Below are 26,832 nucleotides of genomic sequence, written 5' to 3' on the forward strand. Positions count from 1 at the left end.
AACTAGATGTAATCCTGGTGCTATTACAAACTAGTACAAACACTCTTTAAAAAAAAAAACAGGTCATAACTGACAAAATTATATTATATTTATATCATGTGATTTAAAACTCCATTCTAGGATTTACAAAGGGATTCATGGCAAAAAATTCCCACTGCAAGTATATCTGAGGTAGTGTGAGTTAGAATGAACCTAGGAAATAAGGCTTGACTACGAAGCACTGAGCAGTAACTAACTAGATGTGTTTGTAGCAATATGGTTATATCCCTAAAACACCATGTGGAGCAAAAGGAAAAGAATAACAACAAAAAGGACATTTCAAAAATTACCTCTTAACCCTAGCAACACAAAACAAAGGGAGACATTTAAACTACAATATTTTCTCTAATTGGTAAAATGCAAAATAAATCAAACCAATGATATATTTTGAAAATAACCAGTACACTTACAATCTGCATTTACACATCAACTATACCTACATTTCAATATCTCAACTAAAAAAAGGGGAGAAGAAAATGCCACATATCTAAAAAGTTTAAGTAGAGTTTAAATATTATTAAACTTCGATAAGTTAGGATTTGCTATACAATTTCACCACCAGGTGGCAGATCCATACAACTTTCTAGAAATGTTATTAGGCCAATCAGAAAGAATTTTAGGAAAAGCTAAATAATTGTAAGCATTTTTTTGAAACTGAACTAGCTAACCACAGGCTAGATACAGCTGGCTCTGGGAATATTAGACTTTAACTGGAAATGAAAGTTTCTAGGTATGCAGAATACCCAATTATCTTTAAAGAAAACATAACAAATGCAATTTTAAAATACGGTTATATATAATGGTCATCCCAAATCCCCTACCCCTTCTTGACCGTTTCAGAGGAAGCAGATGTGGCCCTGGTGCTGGGAAAAGGATCCCTGGCCACTCCACACTCTGTAAGTAGAGTGGTTCTCAACCTTCCTAACGCTGTGACCCTTGTATATAGTCCTCATGTTGTAGTGACCCAAACCATAAAACTATTTTTGTTGCCACCTCATAACTGTAACTGTGCTAAATATCTGTGGCTTTCTGTGGTCTTAGGCGACTCCTGTGAAAGGATAGTTTGGCCCCTCCTCAAAGGGGTTGAGAACCACTGCTCTATAGTCAATTGCTCAGCTTCCTGGTCAGTGCTTACTTCCTAGTAGTCTTTACCAAACCTTCCTCGGCTACATTTAGAAACCAATATCCGGAGGGCTGGAGAGATGACCCAGTGGTTAAGAGCACTAGGAAGGAAGGACGGAAGGAAAGAAGGGAGGAATGAACGAATAAACAATCATCAGGGCTGGAGAATTGGTTCAGAGGTTAAGAGCATTTGTTCTTGTGAAGGACCTGGGTTCAATTCCCAGCACCCACATGGAGGCTCACCACTTCCAGGTATGAATCTGGTGCACAGGTATACATGCAGGAAAAGCACTCATATGAATAAAACAAATCTAAAAACACATTAAAAACAAGAATGAATGGAAAAAGAAAACAACACCTAACCTATACCACAAACCAGGGCTGATTTGCAGGGTTTGAAGAATACAATTGTAAAATCTAACTATACTAAGTACAGCACTGGGGCCTCACACAGGTTTCAGAAGAGGACCATCCAAGTGATGGATCCAGAGCTTATCACTACAGTAAAACTATCTGACATGAACCAGAGCTTATCACTACAGTAAAACTATCTATCTGACATGAACAGAGAAGAAAAAGCAAACTAAACTCAGCTTGTTACAAACAAGTACAATTCCATTCAAAAAGGAAAAACAGAGGCTAGTTAGTTACAGTGACAAAGATACGAGAGCAAAATGGAAAACCAGAGAGTAAGGCAAACTACCAAGACGTAACCAGAAAGCAAAGCATGGGGAAGAGAAACTGGTCATATACTGGTTTGTTTCACACCCCTGGAGTGCAAGGCCACCCACCAGCTATTGTAGGACTCTCCAAGAACAGGTTCCCCAGTGGATTATTGACTTCAGAAAGCTCTCACATTTTTCTCTGAAAACAAAAACAAACAAACAAAACCCTCAAAGAAAAAAAGAGGGACTCATTCAAACAGCTGCAAGAAATTCTTTCATTTATGCATTCTATACTCTAATATTCTATATAATCCAAAGTCTCCAACTACTGGAAGTCACCAAATCTTTCATTACTCCCAGTAATACAAACTATTTTGATATACTCAAAAGGTCTCAGCAGCTTATCTGAATGAACAAGAACATAAGTTCTTGTTTCCTAACAACTTCCTGAATATTTTATTATCGTTTCCTCTCAGGAAATTTATTCAATCTTTGTAGCTCCAACACTAACAGTTGCCTTTTGAAAGGAAACTATTTAACAATAGCAGAAGCTCACAGAAAAGGTTATTTCCACTAACAGTTGTTTAACTGAGCATATGAACAAAAATACAAATTAAAAATACACACGGGAGAATAAGGCCATAGCTCAGTTGTGCTGCACTTGTCTAACAAGTATAAAGCGCTCAATTCAATCCCAGCACCATAAAAACAGGTGTGGTGGTACACACCTATAATCCCAGAATAATGAGGTGAAGGATCAGGCATTTCAAGGCCATCCTCTTGTACACAGAAAGCTGAAGGCTAGCCCAGACTACATGAAAGTAGGGACTCACACACACACAACAGCTGACACCAAATCAAATCCATGTGAATTTTACAACAAATATACAGAATATAAAACAAAGGGAGACATTTAAATTACAATATTTTCTCTAACTGGCAAACTGCAAAATAAATAAAACCACTGATATATTTTGAAATTTTACCAGTAATTTATAATCTGTATTTACACCTCAACTATGCCTACATTTCAATATCTCACTGAATAGTCCTAAAAGATTCATGAGTAAACTTGGCAATTTTACTTGATAACAAAAAATACATTGTTAGTATCTTCCAGGGAAAAAGATCTAAAGAAAGTATCTCGTAGGTTTTAACTCCAGGATTATTTCTTTAAGCACATAATATTTATTCCTAGGGTAACAACCTCAGGTCTACTGTATGACAAAACAGCTTACAATGCCTGCCAACTTTTACTGTAAAACCTCTGTTCTTTGGAGCAAAGGGTAGCACAGTAAATAACCAGTATCAGTAATAGTTTAAAACAAAATTTGTTAGAACACTCTGCCACAGCACTTCTGAGATTAGAAAAGAGCTGCTTTTCTATCTCCTTAGAAGAGGGGAAGCAGCTTTAACTAAACAAATGGGACAAGAGCTAATGCACTTTGGAGATCAAAGGAATTCCAGGAGAGAAAACCAGTTTAGTACTTTGTAATACTGGCCCGGTTTCAAATTCTTGCTTATCACTTACTGGGGATATAACCAATAAATGACTTATCATATGTAACACACACTAAAAACAAACAAAACAAACAAAGACAGTCTCTTCCATAGCCCTGCTGGCCTGAAACTCACTATGCAGACACCAGGCTGGCTTCAGACCTGTAGCAATTGTCCTGGCTCTGCCTCCCAAGTGCTTAGATTACTGATGTAAGCCACCACTCTTCCACAGTCTCTGGCACATAGTACTTTACACATGAGAAACGAAACACAGAGTAGTTAACCAACTAGTCTAAGATCTCCCCTCTCCAACTCTAGAAGTGTCCAGTGCTACTAGCAAGTTGAAAAGAATTTGCAAAACAAAACATGGAAACTACAACCAACTGTACCTTAATACAAAGAAACAGAGAACAAATACATAACTGGTAGCTATCCATGTCACTGCACAGGATTCTACTGTTCCTAAAACCTCTTAAGACCCACTTCTTGTTGTTGTCTAGGTTCTCGGGGATTGTAGTTTGTAGGATACTAAGAGAGACTTTCATAGATCTAATCTACATGGGAAGTAGGAAAAGACAAGATCTCCTGAGTAAATTGGGAGCAGGGGGAGGGTTGAAGGGGGAAGGGGAGAGACAGGGAGGGGAGTAGAGAAAAACGTAGAGTTCAATAAGTCAATTAAAAAAAAAAAAAGAACCACTTCTTGGTGTGGCCTACAGGACTTGTTCAAATTCTACAATACCCAGAAAGTTTACACTGACTCGCCCTGTCAAAAAGAAATGTCTACTTTTAATTGTCCAAGCACTGTGCACTCCTTTTACAGCACCCATTATCACTTTATACACAGCATTATGATTATTTTTACATATTAAATTAATTTTTATTTCTCTATTCACGTAGCACAGTGCTTTGCAAACAGTAGCTACTCGATAAATGCTTATTGGATAAAGAAATAAGTTGCAGGATATTTCTCATTGGAGAATCACAACAGTTTTTAATAAACATGGAATTTTCCCTCTGAGAAAACGAACTACTTGAAGTTGTCGAGTGCTGTATCTCAAACCAGGGCAAGTCACTTGGCTGGACAGAGCTTCATTCATTCAGGTATGTGCCTTTGTACCTACCGAGTCATGTCCTCTTCTCTGTGAATAAGTCTTTATACTCCCAACACTGAGGAGAGCAAAGACTATAACTGGTCGTTTATTTTTTTTAATGCAGCCAATCAAAATGAAGTTATGGCAGGCTGATAATGTGACTCTAAACTGCTCTGCTGATGTAAGAAATTTGATGTCATTTATCCTACCAAGCTTTTCTTTCTTAATCCTTACAAAAAAATGTTTCTGCTTTTCTGAAAGCTGAGTTCTTTCCCAGATACTATCTCCTATCCTATAACATGACCTGAAGAGGGAACAAAGAGCTAATAAAACACAGTTGTCCTACAGACCAAAACACGATCCCTCTAAATCCGAGAAAAGTTACGAGAGGAGGAAAAGGCAGTCATACCAACAGCAAAATAAGCATGAGAGACTGACCTTCCTTGTAATGAGGAAAACAATCATCAGAAGGAAAGGACTGCTTTGGAGCTTACTGAGAACATGTTAAGGAAAGGCGAGTTAGAAATATACACAGAACACAATGAAGGTACTTATCCTTTGCAATCTGTAACATCCCAAGGACAGGGCTGAACAAGGAATAAACAGATGTCCCCCAACAGTTTTTAAAAACGGTAGTGTTAGTGAACTATTACATACACACACACATATGCACGCATGCATGCACACATGAGTGTTACTACATAATTCCATAACAGGCCAGTACTAATAAACTTAACTGTCTTGAAAAAAACTCTTAGCTGATGACATGACATAATCTGATATCAAAGAAATTACCAACGGTCTCACCATTCATATAATTTATACTAAGAAGCTCACACTCGTGTAAGTCAAAAGGAGATAAATTATCAATGTGTACTCTAGACAGTTTCCCCAACTCATTCTGTTCATACAGTCTTGAAGAACTGAAAACTGCATACCTTTCTAATGATGGGCACTGAGCATTAATTGTTTTAATTTTATAAAGCTAATGCTTGGGAAAGTATACAACTTATTTGGTATTTTATCATGCAATGTATTGACGGTAATTCTTACATTATATTACACAAGTTCCTTGAGGACAAAACTACGTCTTACATGGTTCAGTATATGCTACAGCACAAAAGAAAACAAAACACACACTACCACACAATCCCTACCCCTTGCCCAATAACGGGTGTTTGTCAGGAAGCTGTTTTCTGGGGTTTATTTTATATTATATTTTACTTAACACATAATATTTAATATTAGATAATATTTCATATTGCATTTATTTTATATTTACTTACCTCTTTGTATTATCTAAAGCATAATTAAGCCAAACAATCCATTAGAACTTAAGTAATTGGTCATGAACATAAACCTGATTTTTCTATAAAGGCAGAAAAAAGACTCAAATGGTTCTTCCTATGACTGGAATTTTGAGTTAGTCTTTCATTCAAAAACAAAATGTTAAGGGCTAGGAAAGTAGCTCAGTGTTAGAGGCTTGCCTGGCAAACACAAGACTCTTGGCTCAATCTCCAGCACTGAAAAGAAAAAAATGTCTTTATAAAACAAAGTATTTCTGAAGACATGTCAGGCAATGTAGTAGGCCCTACGGATAATAAAGATAAAAAGCTACGGCTGCTACCTAGAATGGCGTGTAACTGACGTCTCCATTTGGCCTCTTATCCCAGTCCTACCAGCTGTATTTCAAATGCATGGAGGAAAGTGGTATGGGCAATGACAAGAAGAATGGAGATAGGGGATGTTGGGAGAGCTGTGGGTACCATGTGCCTACACTAGTTCACACAGGAGAACAGAATTTCATCTGCCTGTACTGTTAAATGGCCCCATAATCTAAATAACATGAGGGTATCCTCATTAAGATCATCACATCAAGAACTCATTTTATTGCACTAAATAATAGATAGTGGCCATTTCTGACACTCCAAACAGGCACAGAAACTCAATATTAGAAAAAAAGAAACAAAACTTCATATCAGCCATATTATATACATCTTCTGCCTTTCTTTGCCTTATCTTATTTAAGTTTAGAATAACCTAAGCTGGCCAGGAGAATAGATCTAAGTGGAGTGAGAAACAAGAGGATTTCATAATATGAAGACAAACAAACTAGATAATCAGGCTATGAATAACTAGAAATTGCTTACAAAAGTGCTCACTTTCTGAACAGTCTAAAAATGAACTGCCCCAGGTCAAATTCTGGTTGTATTTACAATGTATCTTAACCAAGTCTGTGCTGCTACCCTTATCTGTTTAAATAAGGATTGAATCCTCAAATGAATGAAATCTGCTGTGTAAATCAGGTACTTAATTAAAGAAAAAGCTTAGTAGGCTACAGGGAGAGATTTGTTGGCGTGGTGAATTAAACAATAGTGTAGGAAGGGGTGTCCTCTCCATTTGCTATTTTCTATCATTAGTCTACAAATTCATGTCGGTCAACAGTCGTTACTGGTTATGCATAAATATAATTAGCACATTCTAAAGACTACTGTTTAAACAGGTTGAAGTGAGCTAAATTGATGTGTGTGTGTTTGGTATCTATACACACATATGTGAGGATGTCCTGGGTTCATGGATACCAAAAGAAGGTGTCAAGGTCTATCAATCTTTGCCTAATTTCTCTGAATATTTCAGAGTCTCTCACTAAACTTGGAGTCAGGTTTAGTTGCCTAGTGAGGCCCAATGATCCTCCTGCCTCCACTCCCCCCCACCCGCCCCAGGGCTGAGGTTACATGCACTCACTTTTCCTTTATTTAATGTGAGTGCTATGAATACAGACTCAGGTCCTTTTGTTTGGACAACAAGCTTGTACCACTCTGAGCCATCTTTCCAGTCCTCTGCACAATTTTTGACAAGATCAAAACCCTAGAAGAAAAGAAGGGTGAGGACCTGCTGGAAAGAAAGGTAACCCCCTACACTGAAGATTAGGGTCTCAAAGGACTGCCTAAGAGGTAAAGGTAAACCACGTATTTCAGTTCATAGTCTCAGAATTTTAAATCAGCTCAGTCCCTGAACAGATTGAAATGATCTGAGATTGTTAGTTCCTCTAGCATAACCATTTACCAAAGCAAAGGAAGACCTTTTTAGAGATGACAATGCTATTCATATAATCTCTCTAATTTTTTGTATACAATACCTGGCATTCAATCACAAACAAACATGAATACAAGACAATCTCGAAAAAGAAAAAAAAAATCACAAAATATAAAAGCATACCACCACCAGCAGGAACACATATGAGAAAGAATTAAGGTATAAAACTATAAGCAGAAGAAATTTGAAAACTATAGGACATAATGGAATTCTAGAAATGAAAACAAAACTAAAATAAAGAACTTGATAAATGGAAGTGCTACCTCTGACAAGAGCATTGAGAATCTTAAGAAACTGTTGCTCTTATTCTAACAACCAAGGCAGGTCAAATACAACACAGAACTACAGCTGTTCTAAACCTGTCAGAGATGAGAGTGCAAAAAATCTAAATGAACTAATTCAAAAGAGACAGAGTATTTGAAGAAATCAGTCAAAAAACTCTCCAGTTGATAAAAGTGATTACGCTACAGTTACCAGAAGCCCAACAACACATAAAGGAAAAGAAAACCACAACTAGAAATCTCGGAGTCAAATTTCTGACAGTTACATTAAAGGGCAAATCTAAAGGGAGGCTAACAGAGGGAGGGTAAGTACATTATCCACGGGGGAAAACTCCACATACACCTGACTTTTCAACAGAAAAGATGGAGTCCAGCAAACAACGGAATGGCATACTTTAATGGCTGAAGGAATAAACAAAACAAAAGGAAACACAACCATCCAACCTCTGAAAACATATAGAATTAAACTAAATACAAGTGTTTTGAGACAGATAAAAGCTAAGAGAATCATCTCCAACAGACCTACCTAAATACTAAAGGATATTCTCCAGGAAATAAATCCAGATAGAAGCTCAGATATGCAGAAAAAAGAAATGAGAAAAGAATATGAGCTAATCTAAATAAATGATGACCTGTTTAATAACAGTAGGACTGAAATATTGAGAAAACTAAAATATACAAAATAACAAAATTTGAAAATGAAGTCAACTGATTGTAAAAAGTTTTTGCACTGTGCCAGAAATTATATAAAGTACAAGTTAAACATGTTTTTGGAAGCACTGAAACAAAGAGTAAAAGAAGTAAATTGGCTATTACAAAGGAGAATGGCTAACTAAAAAGAACCACATGAAAGAAGAAAAGGACTAGAGAAATGGTTTATCCCAGTAAAAGCTTGCAGTGCAATCCTGGCAACCTGAATTTGATCCTCAGAAGACAAATGAAGGTGGAAGGAGAGAACTACAAAAGTTATCCTATAACTTCCACATATATACCACACACATGTATGTGCAAAACAGATCAAAACACATCACACACACACACTATATATATATATGTATGTGTATGTATGTGTGTGTATATATATATATATATATATAAGCTGAGAGGAGTTGAAAAGATGGCTCCAGTTAAGCAGTTAAGAATACTTTTGCTCTTGCAGAGAACAAGGTTCAGTTCCCAGATCCAAACTGTGATTCACAATTACCTGTAACTTCAGTTAGAATCCAGCATCCTCTTCTGGCCTCTGTAGGCACTAACCACACATGTAGTGCACTTACATTCATAGACATAAAATAAAAATAAATCTTAATTAAAACAGCTGAAAGAGGCAATTCTACCAAAAGCAATCTATAGATTCAACGCAATCCCCATCAAAATCCCATCAAAATTCTTCACAGATCTGGAGAAGACAATAATCAACTTTATATGGAAAAACAAAAAACCCAGGATAGCCAAAACAATCTTATACAATAAAGGATTGTCTGGAGGCATTACCATCCCTGACTTCAAACTCTATTACAGAGCTACAGTACTGAAAACGGCTTGGTACTGGCATAAAAACAGAGAAGTCGACCAATGGAATAGAATAGAAGACCCTGACTTTAGCCCACAAACCTATGAACACCTGATTTTCGATAAAGGAGCGAAAAGTATACAATGGAAAAAAGAAAGCATCTTCAACAAATTGTGCTGGCAAAACTGGAAGTCAATCTGTAGAAGAATGAAAATAGATCCATATATATCACCATGCACAAAACTCAAGTCCAAATGGATTAAAGACCTCAATATCAGTCCAAACACACTGAACCTGATAGAAGAGAAAGTGGGAAGTACTCTACAACACATGGGCACAGGAGAACACTTCCTACGTATAACCCCAGCAGCACAAACACTAAGGACATCATTGAATAAATGGGACCTCCTGAGACTGAGAAGCTTCTGTAAAGCAAAGGACACTGTCACTAAGACAGAAAGGCAACCCACTGACTGGGAGAAGATCTTCACCAACCCCGCAACTGACAAAGGTCTGATATCCAAAATATACAAAGAACTCAAGAAATTAGACCGTAAAAGGTTAATCAATCCAATTATAAAATGGGGCACTGAGCTGAACAGAGACTTTTCAACAGAAGAAGTTCAAATGGCCAAAAGTCACTTAAGATCATGCTCAACTTCCTTAGCAATCAGGGAAATGCAAATCAAGACAACATTAAGATACCATCTTACACCGGTCAGAATGGCTAAAATCAAAAACACCAATGATAGCCTCTGCTGGAGAGGTTGTGGAGAAAGGGGCACTCTCATCCATTGCTGGTGGGAATGCAAACTTGTGCAACCACTTTGGAAAGCAGTGTGGCGGTTTCTCAGGAAAGTCGGGTTCAACCTACCTCTTGACCCAGCAATACCACTATTGGGAATATACCCAAGAGATGCCCAAACATACAACAAAAGTATATGCTCAACTATGTTCATAGCAGCATTGTTTGTAATTGCCAGAACCTGGAAACAACCTAGATGTCCTTCAATGGAAGAATGGATGAAGAAAGTATGGAATATATACATATTAGAGTACTACTCAGCAGTAAAAAACAATGACTTCTTGAATTTTGCATACAAATGGACGGAAATTGAAAACACTATCCTGAGTGAGGTAAGCCAGACCCAAAAAGAGGAACATGGGATGTACTCACTCATATTTGGTTTCTAGCCATAAATAAAGGACATTGAGACTATAATTCGTGACTCTAGAGAAGCTAAATAAGAAGGTGAACCCAAAGAAAAACATATAAGCATCCCCCTGAATATTAACCTTCATCAGGCGATGAAAGAAGACAGAGACAGAGACCAACATTGGAGCACTGGACTGAAGTCTCACGATCCAAAGGAGGAGCAGAAGGAGAGTGAGCACGAGCAAGGAACTCAGGACGGCGAGGGGTGCACCCACACACTGAGGCAATGGGGATGATCTATCGGGAACTCACCAAGGCCAGCTGGCCGGGGACTGAAAAAGCATGGGACAAAACCGGTCTCGCTGAACATAATGGACAATGAGGACTACTGAGAACTGAAGAACAATGGCAATGGGTTCTTGATCCTATTGCATGTAATGGCTTTGTGGGAGCCCAGGTAGTTTGGATGCTCACCTTAATAGACCTGGATGGAGGTGGGTGGTCCTTGGACCTCCCACAGGGCAGAGAAACCTGCTTGCTCTTTGGGCTGAGGAGAAAGGAAGACTTGATTGGGGGAGGGGGAGGGAATGGGAGGTGGTGGCGGGGAAGAGGCAGAAATCTTTAATAATTAAATTAATTAATTAATAAAAAAAATCAGCAAGAAAAAAAAACAGCTGAAAGATACATTAATAAATTCCTAGCAATGCATTCACTCACTAGGAAGACAATTATAATTGTGTATGCATTGCAACATTGTCTCCAAATATAAAAAAATGACACAATAAACTGGGCGGTGGTGGCGCAGGCCTTTAATCCCAGCACTCGGGAGGCAGAGGTAGGCGGATCTCTGTGAGTTCAAGACCAGCCTGGTCTACAAAAGCTAGTTCCAGGACAGGCTCCAAAACCACAGAGAAACCCTGTCTCAAAAAAACAAAAACAAAAACAAAAACAAACAAAACAAAACAAAACAAAACAAAAAAATCCCAGCACTGGGGAGGCAGAGGTAGGCGGATCTCTGTGAGCTCGAGGCCAGCCTGGTCTACAAGAGCTAGTTCCAGGATAGGAACTAAAAGCTACGGAGAAACCCTATCTCGAAAATAAAAATAAAAAATTGACACAATAAAATGAGAAATAAAGTACCACAGGGGGGGGGGTGACATTTACCTTTGGAATTCCAGAAAGAAATGAAAGTACAAGCAACGAAAGAAGAAACTTTTCCTACCCTAAAATATGTTCACAAAAAACAAAAGAAAAATACACTAAATACAGAGAATATATACACAGCATATATCTACTTTAGGTAAAAATAATTTAACCATGAGAGACAAAACAATAAGCCAAGTTACATCAGCATTATCTAATTTTCATGTCTTTTAGACTCTCCTCTCAATCTAGTACAGAACAACAAAACAAGAATGATAACAGTTTATGTTTAATGGACAATTAAGATAAACCAGGCTCTGCTTTAAACATGGATATATATCAACTCATAGCTTACCTCAGCAAAACAGGGTGAGTGTTAAGTTACTGTAATTGTCATTTACAGTAAAGAATTATCCAGAATAGTTCTTAGAACCCTCTCTCTCCTTGTCTAGCACTCTAACTTTGGGGCCACAGCTGTGACTAAAGAGTTTTAAAAAGTACCAAAGTTATCTTAGCACTATTCCATTTATCTACTTGGATGTTGCTCAAAAAACTATCTTGTAGGCGAAATAAAGCTCTTTGTCTTACACAGCTCTTATTCTGGGTACTCACCTAGCTTTGGTACCAATATCTTCTGCAAACATAGGGCATTTTCCTTCCTTTGTAAACCCAACTCCAATATAAGTTCCTAAATCTTTGCTGTAGGTTGGGTTTTCCCCCCTTTCCAAGTAGATATATTTTCTTGATATGAACTGTGATCATCACTCTCTAATAACTCGTGAACATACATTTCCAGCCAATACCTCTTCCCAGATCTCCAGTTCTGTAACACAGTTATAAATACATCCTGCTGACAATTTAGGCTGAAAGTCTCCTAAATGGAAAACTGTACCCTGCCCCTCTGTATTAGCCCATTTAATATCATGATAATGAAATACTGAAGCTGAGTGGCTTATAAAGAAAAGTTCATTTAGCTAACAGATTAGTGCTGACTGTAGCCATTTGATACATCACATCATGGTGGGTGGCAGCACTAAGAACCCAAATTGGAACTCCAACTCCTTTGTAATAAAGGTACTACAGTATTACCCTGAACTCAAAAAAGTGGGGAGGAAAATGTGAACAAAAGGCAGACAATTCTCAGAAAACAGTATAAACTATCAAGTAAAACGTGAGAAGATGCTAATTCTATTAGTAAATGTAAAAATAAGGGCTGGGAAGATAGTTTTGGGGGAAAGCACTTCTGTGAAAGCACTCGGACCTGATTTTGAATCCTCAAAATCAACAAAACCAGGAAGATGTAGTAGTACACATCTGTTAACCCCATGGCACCTTAGGCAAGATGGAAAACAAGAAGCCCACAGGCCATCCAGCCTGGCACATAGAGCTCAAACAATAAAGAAATCCTACAGCAGGCAGGCGAGAAGAATAAGACAAATACCCGAGGCTGTCCTCTGACGTCCACACGAGCACCATAGCACATGTGTAGCAACACTCACATACACCCTACAAAATAAATAAATACACAGAGACACTTCTGCTTTCATCTGTCAAGTTGGTAAAAACTAGTAAGTCTGGATGAATAACTTATCGGCAAGGGGATGAAGAAACAGACACTCTCATTTGTTGTTAAGAATCATCTTTTAGCCGGGCGGTAGTGGCGCACGCCTTTAATCCCAGCACTCGGGAGGCAGAGGCAGGTGGATCTCTGGGAGTTCGAGCCTGGTCTACAAGAGCTAGTTCCGGGACAGGTTCCAAAGCTACAGAGAAACCCTGTCTTGAAAAACCAAAAAAAAAAAAAAAAAATCATCTTTTAGGCAAATAATTTGCAAATAACTACCAAAAGTTAATATACACTCACATAAATACAAAATCGAAGATCATTTTCAAATTAATATAAATGCCCTCCTACCTCAGAGTTCCACAACTATTTGATGTACATAGGCACATGAACATAAAGACATCTACAAAAAGTAGTCTCATTATATCATTTGCTAGCAATCAAAAATTTAGGGGCATCAAAAGACAACTAGTTATGTAGGCTGTATCAACAAAATACTATATGGCTATCTAAATCACTGTGGCACATTTGCATGCACTCACAAAGAAAAAGGACCTACAACAAGCTGATACACAGTATGGGCAGCATAATCCAACTTGTCATTTTTGTTTAAGATATATTGTTTAAGTATTTAATTATACATACTCAATATAAAGATCTATATTATTAAAAGTGATGATCTCTGAGGACAGGTTTGGAGTATAATTTCAAATTTTACTTTACACATTCATTCGAAATTTTATAATTTAAAAAAAATTAGAGTCAAATCAACAATTAACTTTACACAAAAAGTAAAATTCCAATTAGCAATCAGGTTTAGCAATGCTGTTCATAAAGATAAATGCCATGGCAAGAGGAAAAAGGAGTACCACCTCTACTATTCACTCTCAAGTCACTCCAACCTCAAATGCCACACTGGAGATTTCTGAGGGAAGATGTATCCTTCCAGGCATATATATAATCTACATAATCTGAAAGGGTAAAGCGAAGGCAAGGGACAAATAGTACCCAGTAGTATTAATGGACAGAAAAGGAGATTTTCTTCAATTTTGTTGAAACAATTACTTCTGTTTACGGGAAGAGTTTGTGTTCTTGTGCTTGTTTAAAATCTCAACTGCAACTATCACAACCTCCAGTGGTCAAGAGCATCCAAGACAATCTTTCCACCCACCTCTGGTCAGCTACGGACTCAGAAACCTGATTATCCTGTTTATTAAAAGTGTTTATAAGAAAAGTGTTCTCAGAAGGGAGACCTCCAAGACTGAGGAACTTTCTTGATGCAGGGACTTCAAAAATTCCCTTATTCCTCTTCTTCAGTTACATTAAGGTGCATAAAGGCTGAGTTCCATATAGTTCTGGTGCTATTAATAAAGGAGGCCATCATCAAAACATTTCTGTATACAATTCATTGAATCAAATATACAAATTTAAAATTAACAGTCCCTACTCAAACTTAAAAAGTTTTCAAGAATTAATCAACAAGATGTTCAAATTTTAATTTATTTAGTTATATTATAACTTAATAATTATATATGAAGTTTACAAATTATTATTCTATTCCTTAATTGTTAACTATAATAACATTTTCTTAACTATACCTTATATATGAAAATGCACATTGACTTTTTTTTAATTCATTCATTCCACAAGAGAAAAACAAACATTCTCTATTCACTTTCTATGTAGCGTCGTTTTTAAAATTCGCTCTGCTCAGGAATCCTCAGTAAGTTTTTACCAACTACTGTCAACTAATAATCAGTACTGAAAGCAAAACAAAACAAGCAAACAAAAAAGAACAACTTGTCTCAGATTTACAGAAGAAAGGCTCAGGCTGTAGCTCAGTGGTAAGAATACTTGCCTAACATCCAATCTTCAGGACTACAAGTTTAATTCCCAGTACAAGCAGCACGCACACACACACACACACACACACACACACACACTCTCTGCAGGCACAAACTCTATCTATATAGAGATACATAATCCAGAAGACATTGTAGTAGTTGAACTCCAAGTGACTTTATTAGGGCATCCTCATTCACGTAAATCTTCCAGGATCACTCTGAGGAAATGAAAAATAACTCACTCTTAAGAGCTCCTGTCTACTGGCTTCATAAACTAAGTAGGACTACTCTAAAAGTCCAGATCCAGAATTATCAGGGAAAGCTGCACTATTACTTGATCAGCACTGACATAATTCGAGAATGCTTTCCAACTATAGCAGTAGTGATGTTTGCTCCAAATCAAGTTTTTGCTTGTGGTTCAAAACGGGGTTTCTCTGATTAGACTAGGCTGGCTTTGAACTCAAAAAGTTTGGCTTTCCTCTGCCTCCCAAGTGCTGGGATTAAAGATGTGCACCACCAACGCCCAGTCACCTATTACCTGTTTTATCTCAGCTATTAGACCCAAGGCATCCTGAGGACAGAAAATACATCCATTTCACCTTAACTATCTATCTCCAAAGTGTGTGGCTTTATAATTAGCCCTCAAAGATGTGTCTGCCACAAGCCAAAATTATTTAAAACTTAAAGAACTGTCTGAATGAAAAATTAAATTTAAAATCTTGCTATCCATTTCAAAGGTTATGTCTAATGGTATTTTAAAGAAAAGTAAAAACATACAATCTTATCTAGAGACTACCCAGATGCTAACTCCTTATGAAGCATTATTCAAAAGTACTGATTTCATTACAACAAAACTAGACATGGTAATACATGCATGTCTATAATCCCAGTACTCAGAACCCTAGGGCAGAAGATCACAAGTCTGAGGTCATTCTAGGCTTTATTAAAAGACCCTGTCTCAAAAACATTTAAATTAATATAAAATTTAATATAAAACACAACCACACCTTTAGAAGAAGCAAAACTTGCTCATTCCAGCCAGCTCTATAACCTCATCAACTTATTTTACACTCCAAGCATGTCTGTTCCAAGCCTGAGAGTAAGCAGCTATTATTTCTGGTAATACTGTAACTTAAAATGCTTCACAATTACTTAACACTGAACTTCTGTTTCATGAACTCGGCCCTGAAGCTATTTTTACACATATAAAATGAAATCACATACAATCATTTATAAGCAATGAACAGATTTTCCCAATCATAATGTTACTTTATACCTGGAAAAGATATATAATTAAAGTAAGTCTTACAGAATGACAGAAGGTTAATTTGCACATTCAAAACAGAAACCTCCAGTTTTCAAATAATAGAACTACATAGGTCATTCAGCTGAGATGAAGCCACCGCTCAGTTTTATACTGAAGACTAACTGTAGAAGTACACAGCTGGAGGATTCCAGATTACCTATTAACTAGCTCCACCCTTCAGTGAACACAGAAAACAGACTATGATATCTGCAATTAAAATAAAAACATTTAATATGAAATATTCACAATTAAAAGTAAAAAAATCTTGAAAAAGTTGTAAATGTAAGCCATTGGTTTTTGTTGTTTTGTTTGTTACTGTGGTACTTACAGGTTTAACTCAGGGCCTTCAGCTACATCCCCGTAGTGGGCTGCTTAAGAGATATTATTCCTAATGTTAACTGTATTGTTCTAGAGTGACTGAACCCTTAGTTTCTTTTCCTGATGCCTGTGATAGCATAGCAAGGCAAAGCAACTTATTGGAGAAAGAATTTATTTTGGCTCACAGTTTAAAGGGGCAGTTCATCATGTCCAAAGAATTCAAGTGGCAGGATTTTGATCAAATAACATAGTTCACAGTTATTAAGTAAAAGAATGAGCCATATAATAGACAGCAACTACAAAGAAACATAGCAGGCCGGGCGGTGGTGGCGCATGACTTTATCCCAGCACTCAGGAGGCAGAGGCAGGCGGATCTCTGTGAGCTCGAGGCCAGCCTGGTCTACAAGAGCTAGTTTCAGGACAGGCTCCAAAGCTACAGAGAAACCCTGTCTTGAAAAAAAGCAAAAAAGAAAAAAAAAAGAAAAAGAAAAAAGAAAAACAGTATTTGACTAGTGAGGGTCTCATATACAATGTTTTTAATGAAAATACTCTTTATGGTTTTGGTTTTTCAAGACAGGGTTTCTCTGTAGCTTTGGAGCCTGTCCTGGAACTAGCTCTCATAGAGCAGGCTGGTCTCGAACTCACAGAGATCTGCCTGCCTCTGCCTCCTGAGTGCTAGGATTAAAGGCATGTGCCACCACTGCCTGACTGAAAATACTCTTTATTGTAAATTAATCCAAAATTTGGCCTCTATCTTAAAATTGTATTTCACTTGACAAGTGTTTCCTAGCTTAAACCAAACTCATCTCACCAACTCTCTGACTGGTCAATCTCACTTCTAGTCATTGCTCCTACTATTCTCCTGTTATGAATGCAATGTAGTATGGTACCCACACTTCACTAAAGGCATGGAAATCAATTAGCAAAGTATTTGGGTAGACTATAACACAGGGCGTCCATAAAAGAGATGTACTGACATTATATTTTCTCTACATCAAAAAAAAATTTTCCTTGATGTAGAGAAAATAAAAAGGCAAAACTAACAATAATCAACTGAGACAAATGAAAAACCTATACTTTCAAATATCGAACTCAGGGGGCTAGAAAGATGGTTCAACAGTTAAGAGCATGTATTGTTCTGCTGCAGGACCCAAATTTGATTTCCAGCACCCACAATGAGCAGCTCACACCTGCCTATAAGCCTAGGTCCAGGGGATCCAATCCATTCTTCTAGTCTCTACAGATAACTGCATATACTAACACTCTCTCGCGCGTGCATGCACAACACATATACACAGAGAGAGAGAGAGAGAGAGAGAGACAGAGAGAAACAGAGAGAGAAAAAAAATAAATCTTTGAAAGTAACAATTGAACCACACTTTATTTCTAAAGCTGAAAAATAGTGAAACTATTCTACATTGGCCACATTATAGTTTCCATGGTAAGATTCTTCTCTCTCTCTTTTCCTTTGTTTTGTTTCTTTGTTTCATCTTGTTTTCCATTTTTCTTTTAAATTTGGACTTCTTTTGTGGTGTGGAGAATTATCTGTATTCTGTCAATCATATTTTAAATAAATGCTGATTGGTCAGGCAGCAAGTCAACCAGACAAAGAGTAGAGGCAGGGTGATGAGAAAAAGAGGATGCTGGGAAGGAGGAAGCCCATTCCTCCCCAGTTCCTGCCCAGACCACAGAAGAAGCAATATGTAACCTACCTGCTGAAAAAGGTACTGAGCCATGTGGTTAACATAGATAAGGATAATGGGTTAATATAAGTGATAAGAGCTAATAAGAAGACTGAGCTAATGGACCAATCAGTTTTATAACTTATGGAGATCTCTGATTTTCTCTGGGACTAAACAGCTGGGGCACCAGGTGGGACAGAAACCCCAACAAGCAGCCCCTCATGTTACAATTTGGGGGGGGGGAGATTGCAAGGGCAGAGAATGGATGAGAGGGGACAGGGCGATAAATGGGATAGGAATAAATGATGTGAAATCTATAAAGAATACATTTTTTAAAAAACTATTCTATACATATATGATATTTTATAAGCAACTTTACATCTCATGTAAATCCAGTTAGGTATGAAAGGAATTGTTCTTGCTTGCCTGTAGTCCCCAATTTATAGATATATGTATAATTGGAGAATCATGAGTCATACCCTCAAATCGTTGCCTCCACATGAAAGCCCTTTCTTCATCCCACATAATGTATTAATTTTCAGACAACTTGCTAAGGAGCACATTTCTTATCTCACCTGTGCATTTACCCCAGAAATATATGACCTCTTTTGTACCTCATCCCAGCAGACAGGCAGAGCAGAACATCAAATCTTTTTTATAACAACTCTGGAAAAGCCATGTAACCTTCCAAAAAATGACAAAACTGATAAAATGGTAGCATATCTAAGAGGATGATCCAAGCTCATTAAAGGGTTAGAAAATACATGAAGAGTGGCTGAAGAGGGGAGGAGAGGGAATGGAACAACTGTCACACATGCATATCCTACACAAGAATCTGTCATCAAAAACATAAAGGAACCATATTTATGCTCTATGACCCAGGAGTTCAAAAGTGGCTGGGCACAATGAAACAAACACTGGTTTTCTCCTTTCCTAGTTTACTTTCTATTACTATGATAAACACCATGACGAAATACAACTTGAGGAGGAAAGAATTAATTTCATCTTACAACTTCCAAGTCACAATCTGTCACCTAGAGAAACCAGGGCATGAACTCAAGGCAAGAACCTGGAGTCAGAAACAGAAGCAGGTACCATGGAGGAGTGCTGCTTACTGACTTGCTCCTCCTGGCTTGCTCAGCTTGCTTTCTTACCCCAAAGGTTTGCCTACAGGCCAATCTGATGGCAGCATTTTTGTCAATTGAGGCTCCTTCTTCCCAGATGACTCTAGCTTGGGACAAGTTAACAACTAACCAGTGAGCAACCTATGCTTCAGGTATACCAAGGATGAAAAGTGAATAAGAATGTACCAAGCCTCAAGAGGTTAAGAATAGCAAAAGTGACAAGAAAATAAATAATACAAGACAAAGAAAAGTATTTTAAAAGCTACAGGAACACAAAGAAAGGCAACCATTGACTCTCTGGGGGAGAAGCCAATGGGGGGAAAAGGTTTCTGTTAAGATAGGAGTTAAAGAAGTGGGATTTGGCTTTAACAGGAAAAAAAGAACAGCATGTGCAAAGGCCTGAAGGCACAAAGCTCAACAATTAATCTGGAGTGGGAGAACAAAAGGTACCTAGAAGAGTGAGGAGAAGAGACTAATTTAAATTGGGATTGTTGGGGACTGTTACAGAATACAGAGGATCTCCCATCTCTATCCCAAAGCAGTTAGACTACAAGACACTACAGGACACTTACTACTAATAAGACATTTTAACTGGGCGTTCCACACCCAGAAATATATTTCAGAAAGATTATTGCAATAGGAAATCGCACCTCTAGAGGTTAACAGTTGAGACAGATTTATTACAGTGCCACTATTGCTAGTTCAGGTATGGATACAGATGAAAAGGTACAAACAGAAGAAATTCCTAGGAGGTAAAGGTCAAACAGAGTAAGGTTTTCTAGATCTTAACTTGGGAGAGGGCATGGACACTCATGGCTAAGACAGGTAAAACAAGACAAATCCACGCAATCATTCTAACAAGTCCTGGCCAGGGACTGGTTCTTTACCACTGAGAAAAAGGGATGGGGGAAGAGGAACGAAGGTGAGTCTACCTTTGGACCTGCACCAATGAAGCTACCAAGGGGGAATTAGGGGAGGACTAGGAGAGTCATTAGCTTACTGGCAAAAATCAAAGACAGAAGAGAATGAGACAAATGTTAGAAATCAGTATTGGAGTGAGTAAAAGAAAAACATGAAAAAGAAAAGAAAAAACAAGAAAAAAACAAATACTAAGTCAAGTGATACAGGTTGGTGCTGACGAAGGCAAAGGAGAGCTAAATTCAAGAGCAGGGTGAACATTACTCTAAATGTGAAGCAGGGTTTTCTAAGAGACGTTACAAACAGAAACAGACCACCTTATGCGGTAATGTGTCACATCAAGTAACTGCCTGTCGGAACCTGTGGTCCTCTATGAAGAATGTCTACTCTCATCGGAGAACATTCGCAATTCACCGGGTGCCCAGTCAATCCATCTTCCCCAAGGGTCACTACAAATCTTTTCAGTGACCAGCCCTCCCTTCCCAAAACCTGTGTGCGTGCGGATTCATTTCCTCACCACTAACCATTTTCTAGCATGATCCCTTCATCTGCTTTTTTTCTCTTCTTCCATGTGTCCAAATGTCTACCCTAAAATGTAAAACACTCATTTCCCTTATTTCCTCTACTTATTACTGAACATCCTCACTCCCCTACCAAAAGTGAAGTCTATCATGCTTCAAAAATAAGTACAACACTGGCAAATGGTATCTGATTAGAGACAGCTTGATCCAGCAACTGCTTACTCAGTTCCCCATCCCCTCGATCTCTCCCACAGCTCATGACAGAACAGACTACCCCCGCTCAATGCAGTGATTTTTTTTTGTTGTTCATTTTTGGAATGAGACAGAGGGGTTAACAAAAATCTTTTGAAAGAAGAATAAGAAGGCCTATCAGGGAGAACCAGACCTGTGCTCTAGACTCTGCTGCACGACTAATTAGCTGTGAGCTTTCTTCCCTCTACCCCACAACCACCTCAAATCTGAGAAACCCTGACACTGGCTAGGTAAATCACCCCAACACACGTTCTCAAAACCTAGTCTCCTTTGCGGTACGTGTCACAATCACTCAACTATGTAATTAGTAGTTGAGAAGCTGTCTTCCCTTATACACCACACTGAAAACTCATAAAAAAACAAATGTGTTGCACCTCATCATTGCAAAAACTTTAAACATAAACTCCAGCTACAACCTCGAATACACACACGATGAGCTACATAGAAACCTCTATAGGAAATTAAAGAGAGGAAGAAAAACTTGTTTTCCAAAATCGTCACATTTCTCTTGCCCATTCCTGCATTTCAAGTCTGAAAACTGTGCCCAAAACTTTGTACAAGTGCGTATCAACATCAATGATCCAATTTAATTTTAACACCGTGTTTACCCGTTTAGATAATACATACTGGTGTGGATTTAAAACTTTTCTTTTAACACCGGCAAGTCAGAACCTCTGTACACATACATATGATGCAGAATTCCAGAGTTTATCAGTCAAATCATACTGCGACATGATTTTTAATGATTTCATAATATCAAAGGAAAACAAGTTTTTGGTTTAGGAACTACAAATTGCCATTGCATTCCATCAGGCGACCTTCAGTTGTAAAAAATTTAAATCTCATGAAAGTTGTCAAGTTGTATGGCTCACCACCTTAGGCAAATAAGGTTAGCAAAGCACAGGTCAATTTGCCCTTCAACTGTTGAGTCCTGCTCCTCAACTATCAGAGGCTCGGACTGACACCCTTAAATAAGTAAGAATGCAGGTGATTCCGGTACTGCGTAAAACACACACACACACACACACAAAGGGGCTTAAAGCATCTATGTTTATACTGCCATTTAAAGACAATAGACAAGTATTTATTTAAAAATCCGACGCCTGAAATTCTTCATAGGTTAAGAGTGGGCAACACTGAAACATAGTTGAAATCCCCAGTAAAGAGGCGTTTCATAACGGAAGCACTGCTCCACAGAATCACTTGGAGCCGCTCTCCAAGGCGTTCTCATAGCTAAGTCAACACCACTGATCACCAAGGGGCAAGTGTGCCCCTTGGCATCCCGCTCTCCGGAAGACTCGGGCTCCAATCACTGAGCGAAGAGTCCCTCGAGATCCAACAATGCTTCCTTGGACTTCAGGAGCTGGGCAACCCGTGGCCAGGCCAAAATATAAATAAAGAGTTCAAGACCCCTCCTCCATCCTTGCCTGAAAATTAATGAATTGGCTGTACGATTGTTTATTTAATGAGGTGTGTAGTGGCCTCTACTGGTGCTTGTGTGAGCACAAGAATGTCCCACTCTTACAAGTGGGATGAGCCTGGGGGAGGGGAAAGAGGCGAGGGGTGAACCTGCCTCTCGGTACAAAGCACAGAACTGGACCCCCAGAGCTCCGGGCCCGATCCCGAAGGCGCCCCTTCCCCGGCAAGGGCCCCTCCTGCCCGCTCCGCTTTCAGCAACCGGAGCCGAGACGGAGAAGTTCCCGCATGCTCCCCTCTGGATCCTAAACAACAACAAAAAACCCCCACCGCAGCGGCCGCGGGAGCCGGTGCCGCGCCCCAGCCCCCACGGCGTCCCGGGCCCGGCCCCACTTACCTGCGGACTGCGGCGGGGAGCCGCTCCTCACGGCCGCGGCGCCGGACAGCAGCGGCCGCGGCAGCAACAGCAACAGCAGCAGCGGTGTGGGGTAGCAGCGCCGGGAGGAGGAGGTGCTGAGGAGTCGCCTGGCTTCGCGCTCTGCCGCCATCTCTGCCCCGCGAGCGGCGGCGGCGGCGACAGCGCCGCGGAGCGCTCGCGCCCTTCCCTCAGCGCGCCTCAGCCGGTCTCTGCGCCGTAGGCTCGGCTCCAGCCCGGCCCAGCCCGGCCAGCCCGCGCGGCCCCCTCGCGCGCCCAAGGGGAAAGACTTCGGGACGCCTCCCTCCTGCAGCAGGGCGGAGAGGAGAGCAGAGAAGGGGAGTCAGTACATTCCGGGCGAGAGCTGGGGGGGGGGGGTGGTGGCTCGGTCTCTCCAGGTTCCAGGCGCCGCCACCCGCCGCCGACTCGGGCTCCTCACCGTAGAGCGAGGGGGGCGGAGACCGCAGGGTGGGGGGCGGGCGCCGGAGCGCGCCGGGCCGCGCACGCGCACAGCCGCGCACGCGCGTCTTCCCTCCCTCCCTGCCGGCTCCCTCTTTGCGCCCCGCGGCCTGCCGGGCTCCAATCCCGGCGGTCGCTTCGCGGGCAGCCGCGGCGGTGGAGCCGAGCTGGCGCAAGGGCAGGCGGCGGGCCCGCTCCCCTCCCCCCGCCTTGCTCTCCGGAGCCGGGCACGGGAGCGGAGCGCGCGCGCCGGGCGCTGTTGCTGCTGCTGCTGGCGTCAGGGAAACCCCGGAGAAGCGACCCGCCTCCTGTCCTCCCGCCTCCCGCTCCTAATCCGAGGGAGAGATTTCCCCTCACCTCCGCGGGCGGCTTCAAAGGGTGCGGAGACCTGAGGCAGAGCCGCGAGCCTGCGCGCACCTCTCTGCTCCGGGCCTCTATATAGGGCCTCGGAGGAAACCGAATGGCCTCCGGGAGGAAGCCTGGGTGCGCAGAGGGTCGGCGCACGGATTTCTGTGCTCGCCAAAAACAATAGCGAGCCGCCCGGTTCTTGACTGGGGACCTGGCGCGGTTCCCGTGGGAGGGGGCCTGGCGGCACCGTGCCGACCTCCGGCTTCCTCTAGGGTGGCACCCGACCCGCCTGGACCACGGAGACCCATGTCCCTGCCGTGACACTCGGCCCTGGCTCAGACAAAGGTGCGGGGAGTCCACTTCTCCATCGGGTGCCCAGGCCGGGACCCAACCCCGTGACTCTCCCCGGAGCTAATTCTCTGCAGTCACTGCAGCCTTTTACATAGGCCCTGGACGGTCACTTTGCATTTTTTGTACCTGGGAATCAAAGTCTCTGACAGTAAACCCGGAGCATCCGGGTATTGACTTTTCAAGCACTTGGTACTACTAGAGATCGAGATACCCAAAGTTAAGAAAAAAGCGTCTGTGGTCCACTGCAGATGAGTGTGCCCATACTCTTCTCAACTGGTTCTTCACTGAGTCATGTTAGCTTGTTAATAGGAGTTGCATTTGTATTCTCCCTTGTGTGTACAGTCAGTATCCAAAATGCGTTGTATCCTGCAAGAAAGACTATTTTTTTTCTAACAACCCCCTACCGTGTCTTCTCGCTCTTGTCACTTCATATTTTATTTTATTCCAGAGTTCCAAAATAAACAGTATAAATCGTGGATTGACATGGGGAATGAAGAGCTCAGAAACCTCATTACAAGAGTGAAATTGGGCGCCTTCCCTTCTCCCAGTTTCCATGAAACAATTGGCTTAAAAGAGCAAACACACGCTTATTGTTTTCCACTAGGGAAACCATTTAAATATCTTGTTTTGGTTAGAGTTATTAACCAGAAAAAATATTTCCTAAATACCCCTGATTGACCTGTTAAATTAGAAATAGATTACCTCCCAATTACTCCACAAGTATTTGCTTAATTAACCTTTAATAATCACATCGTTATTCAGTTTTCTGAGATAATTGATGAGAAAAGCTCTTTGGAAACTATAAATTGCCTTGCAAATGTTAATTTTTGGCTATCTAAGATGGAGGGTTTTTTTCATTATATTAAAATTGTGTATAATGTGACTTCTAAAATGAAGCTTACATTTATCTCCCATCTTTGAAAAAAAAAGGAGTTATAGCTAATAAAATAGCACACTGATTTTCATGTCTGACTTCTGTGAACCGTCTCATTAATTTATCAGCCTACTGTGTATATTGAGTTTATATTAAAAAGTTTAAAGCACTTTCTGTAAAATAGAGTGACTAAATCATATATTTCTGACTAGTGATTAGATCGAAATTTTCATAAAAGCCACTCTATAATAAACCACTAATAGAGGAGCTGCAGATTAAAAAGAGGTACTGATTCTAAATCAATTCGAGAGTAAGACTGTAAAGTAACCCTTGCTCATACTGCAATTCAGATCCGTTACTTCATTTCAATGTCAATGCCATCGTTGACAGAGCCTTTAAGAATCATCATCTGGAGTCATTAGCCTGCCCCTTGTTTAGTAAGGCACAGCTGAGATAGGGGTCTTCGGGCACCTCATTCGTCCTTCACGTTCTCTAGTATAAAATTTTCAACAAATACCTAAGTCCACCTCTGCGCCTTAGCAACCTATTTTCACAAAAGTCTGGGCTATAAATCTATGAAGAGATATTAAGCTGTTGCTGAAATTAACATTTTTTTCATCTCAGCAAAGTTAGAAAATGAGGTCCATGTTCAAGAAATAGTGCACAAAGAAACTGTAGAGCTAAGAAAACAGAGTGGCCATTGTATGCTAGGATAAGTTACCGAAGCGCAGGCCAAAAATAACTGGACCCAATATTCTTGTGAAATGTATTCTAGGTATGTTTTGATATAAACATTAAATGAAAATTTAAATCCTATGAATTGAAAACTTGGTAGGAATCTTACTTGCTGAAGTAAAAGGATTATTTTTCAGCATTAGGGAGGCAAGAGCTCAGTGCTTTAATTGCTGCCAGTAATGAAAAGCTGCAACTTGTTCCCTCGCTCCGTCCAGGAAGAGAGCTAGCCCCTAGCTAGTGAATCCCGGGAGAGAGCACAGCATGTTTCAGCTGGGACTTACCCATCTCTTCAGAACATGATTAACTCCTGCACAGACACTGGTATTCTTACATTTGCTCTTTGCATTCCACTAGGTAAGAATTTTTTCTCTCACCTTTTCTTTCAAAGGCCACCTGTTCTAGGGAGCCATCTCTGATTAATTCTAATTATGAAAGATAAGTACTTCTTAAGGCCAAAACAGCACTGCATTAATTTTGCTTATTATATGTGATTCAGCTAATCACATATCTTTAGTCCAAGAACCAACTATTAATTTAACAAATATTATTGAAGACCTGATGTTTTTTCATTGAAAAAATTGACTTTATAAGTTTACAGGTACACAGCCACAACTGTAAGTACCTGTGCCCATAAAAAATAATAAGTCATTGAACTACATGCAAATACCTGCTTTGCCAAGTTGTGATAAGTGCTGGGAATAACAAAATTATTGGTTCATTTTTTTAACATTTATAAAGCACTTACAGCATCTCGAGTCCTGCCCTGTGTTAAGTGAATACAGTGATGGGCCTGATTGACAAGAGTTCCCAGGTTAGCAGCAAAGATAATAATAACAAAGACATCTGAGGAGTGTTATGGTAAGGAAAGATAAGGCATATGGGAAAACATAGTGACAACATCTCATTTCACTAAACTGGGAGTGGGGGAAGGTGATGGCTGATGACAGGTTGAGATCCAGCACTCTGCAGTAGAACTTGGTCTCAAGTTTACATTTTAGGAGAAATCAGTCAGGCTGCTTCTTGGAGTTTAAGTGGGAAGGAGACGAAAAGGAGAAAATTAATTCAGGTTTTGTTACAGTACTGTGGGGAGCAGATGATGGCA

General features: G+C 39.9%; 1 protein-coding gene across 12 annotated transcripts in view; it reads right to left on the bottom strand.

Moving 5' to 3' along the window:
• Neo1 (neogenin 1) overlaps positions 1–23,465 on the bottom strand; it is a 171,677-nt gene extending 148,212 nt beyond the window's left edge. For 11 of the 12 annotated variants that reach the window (XM_057766509.1, XM_057766508.1, XM_057766512.1 and 8 more), the window contains exon 1: positions 22,946–23,388. In XM_057766509.1, coding sequence (XP_057622492.1) covers positions 22,946–23,096 — 151 coding nt within the window. In that variant the 5' untranslated portion in view covers positions 23,097–23,388. The other variant, XM_057766515.1, reaches the window with a different exon arrangement.
• Positions 23,466–26,832: the final 3,367 nt, after the last annotated feature.

This window comes from Chionomys nivalis, chromosome 4 (genome assembly GCF_950005125.1).
Source record: "Chionomys nivalis chromosome 4, mChiNiv1.1, whole genome shotgun sequence".
In the NCBI taxonomy this organism is placed as follows: Eukaryota; Metazoa; Chordata; class Mammalia; order Rodentia; family Cricetidae; genus Chionomys; species Chionomys nivalis.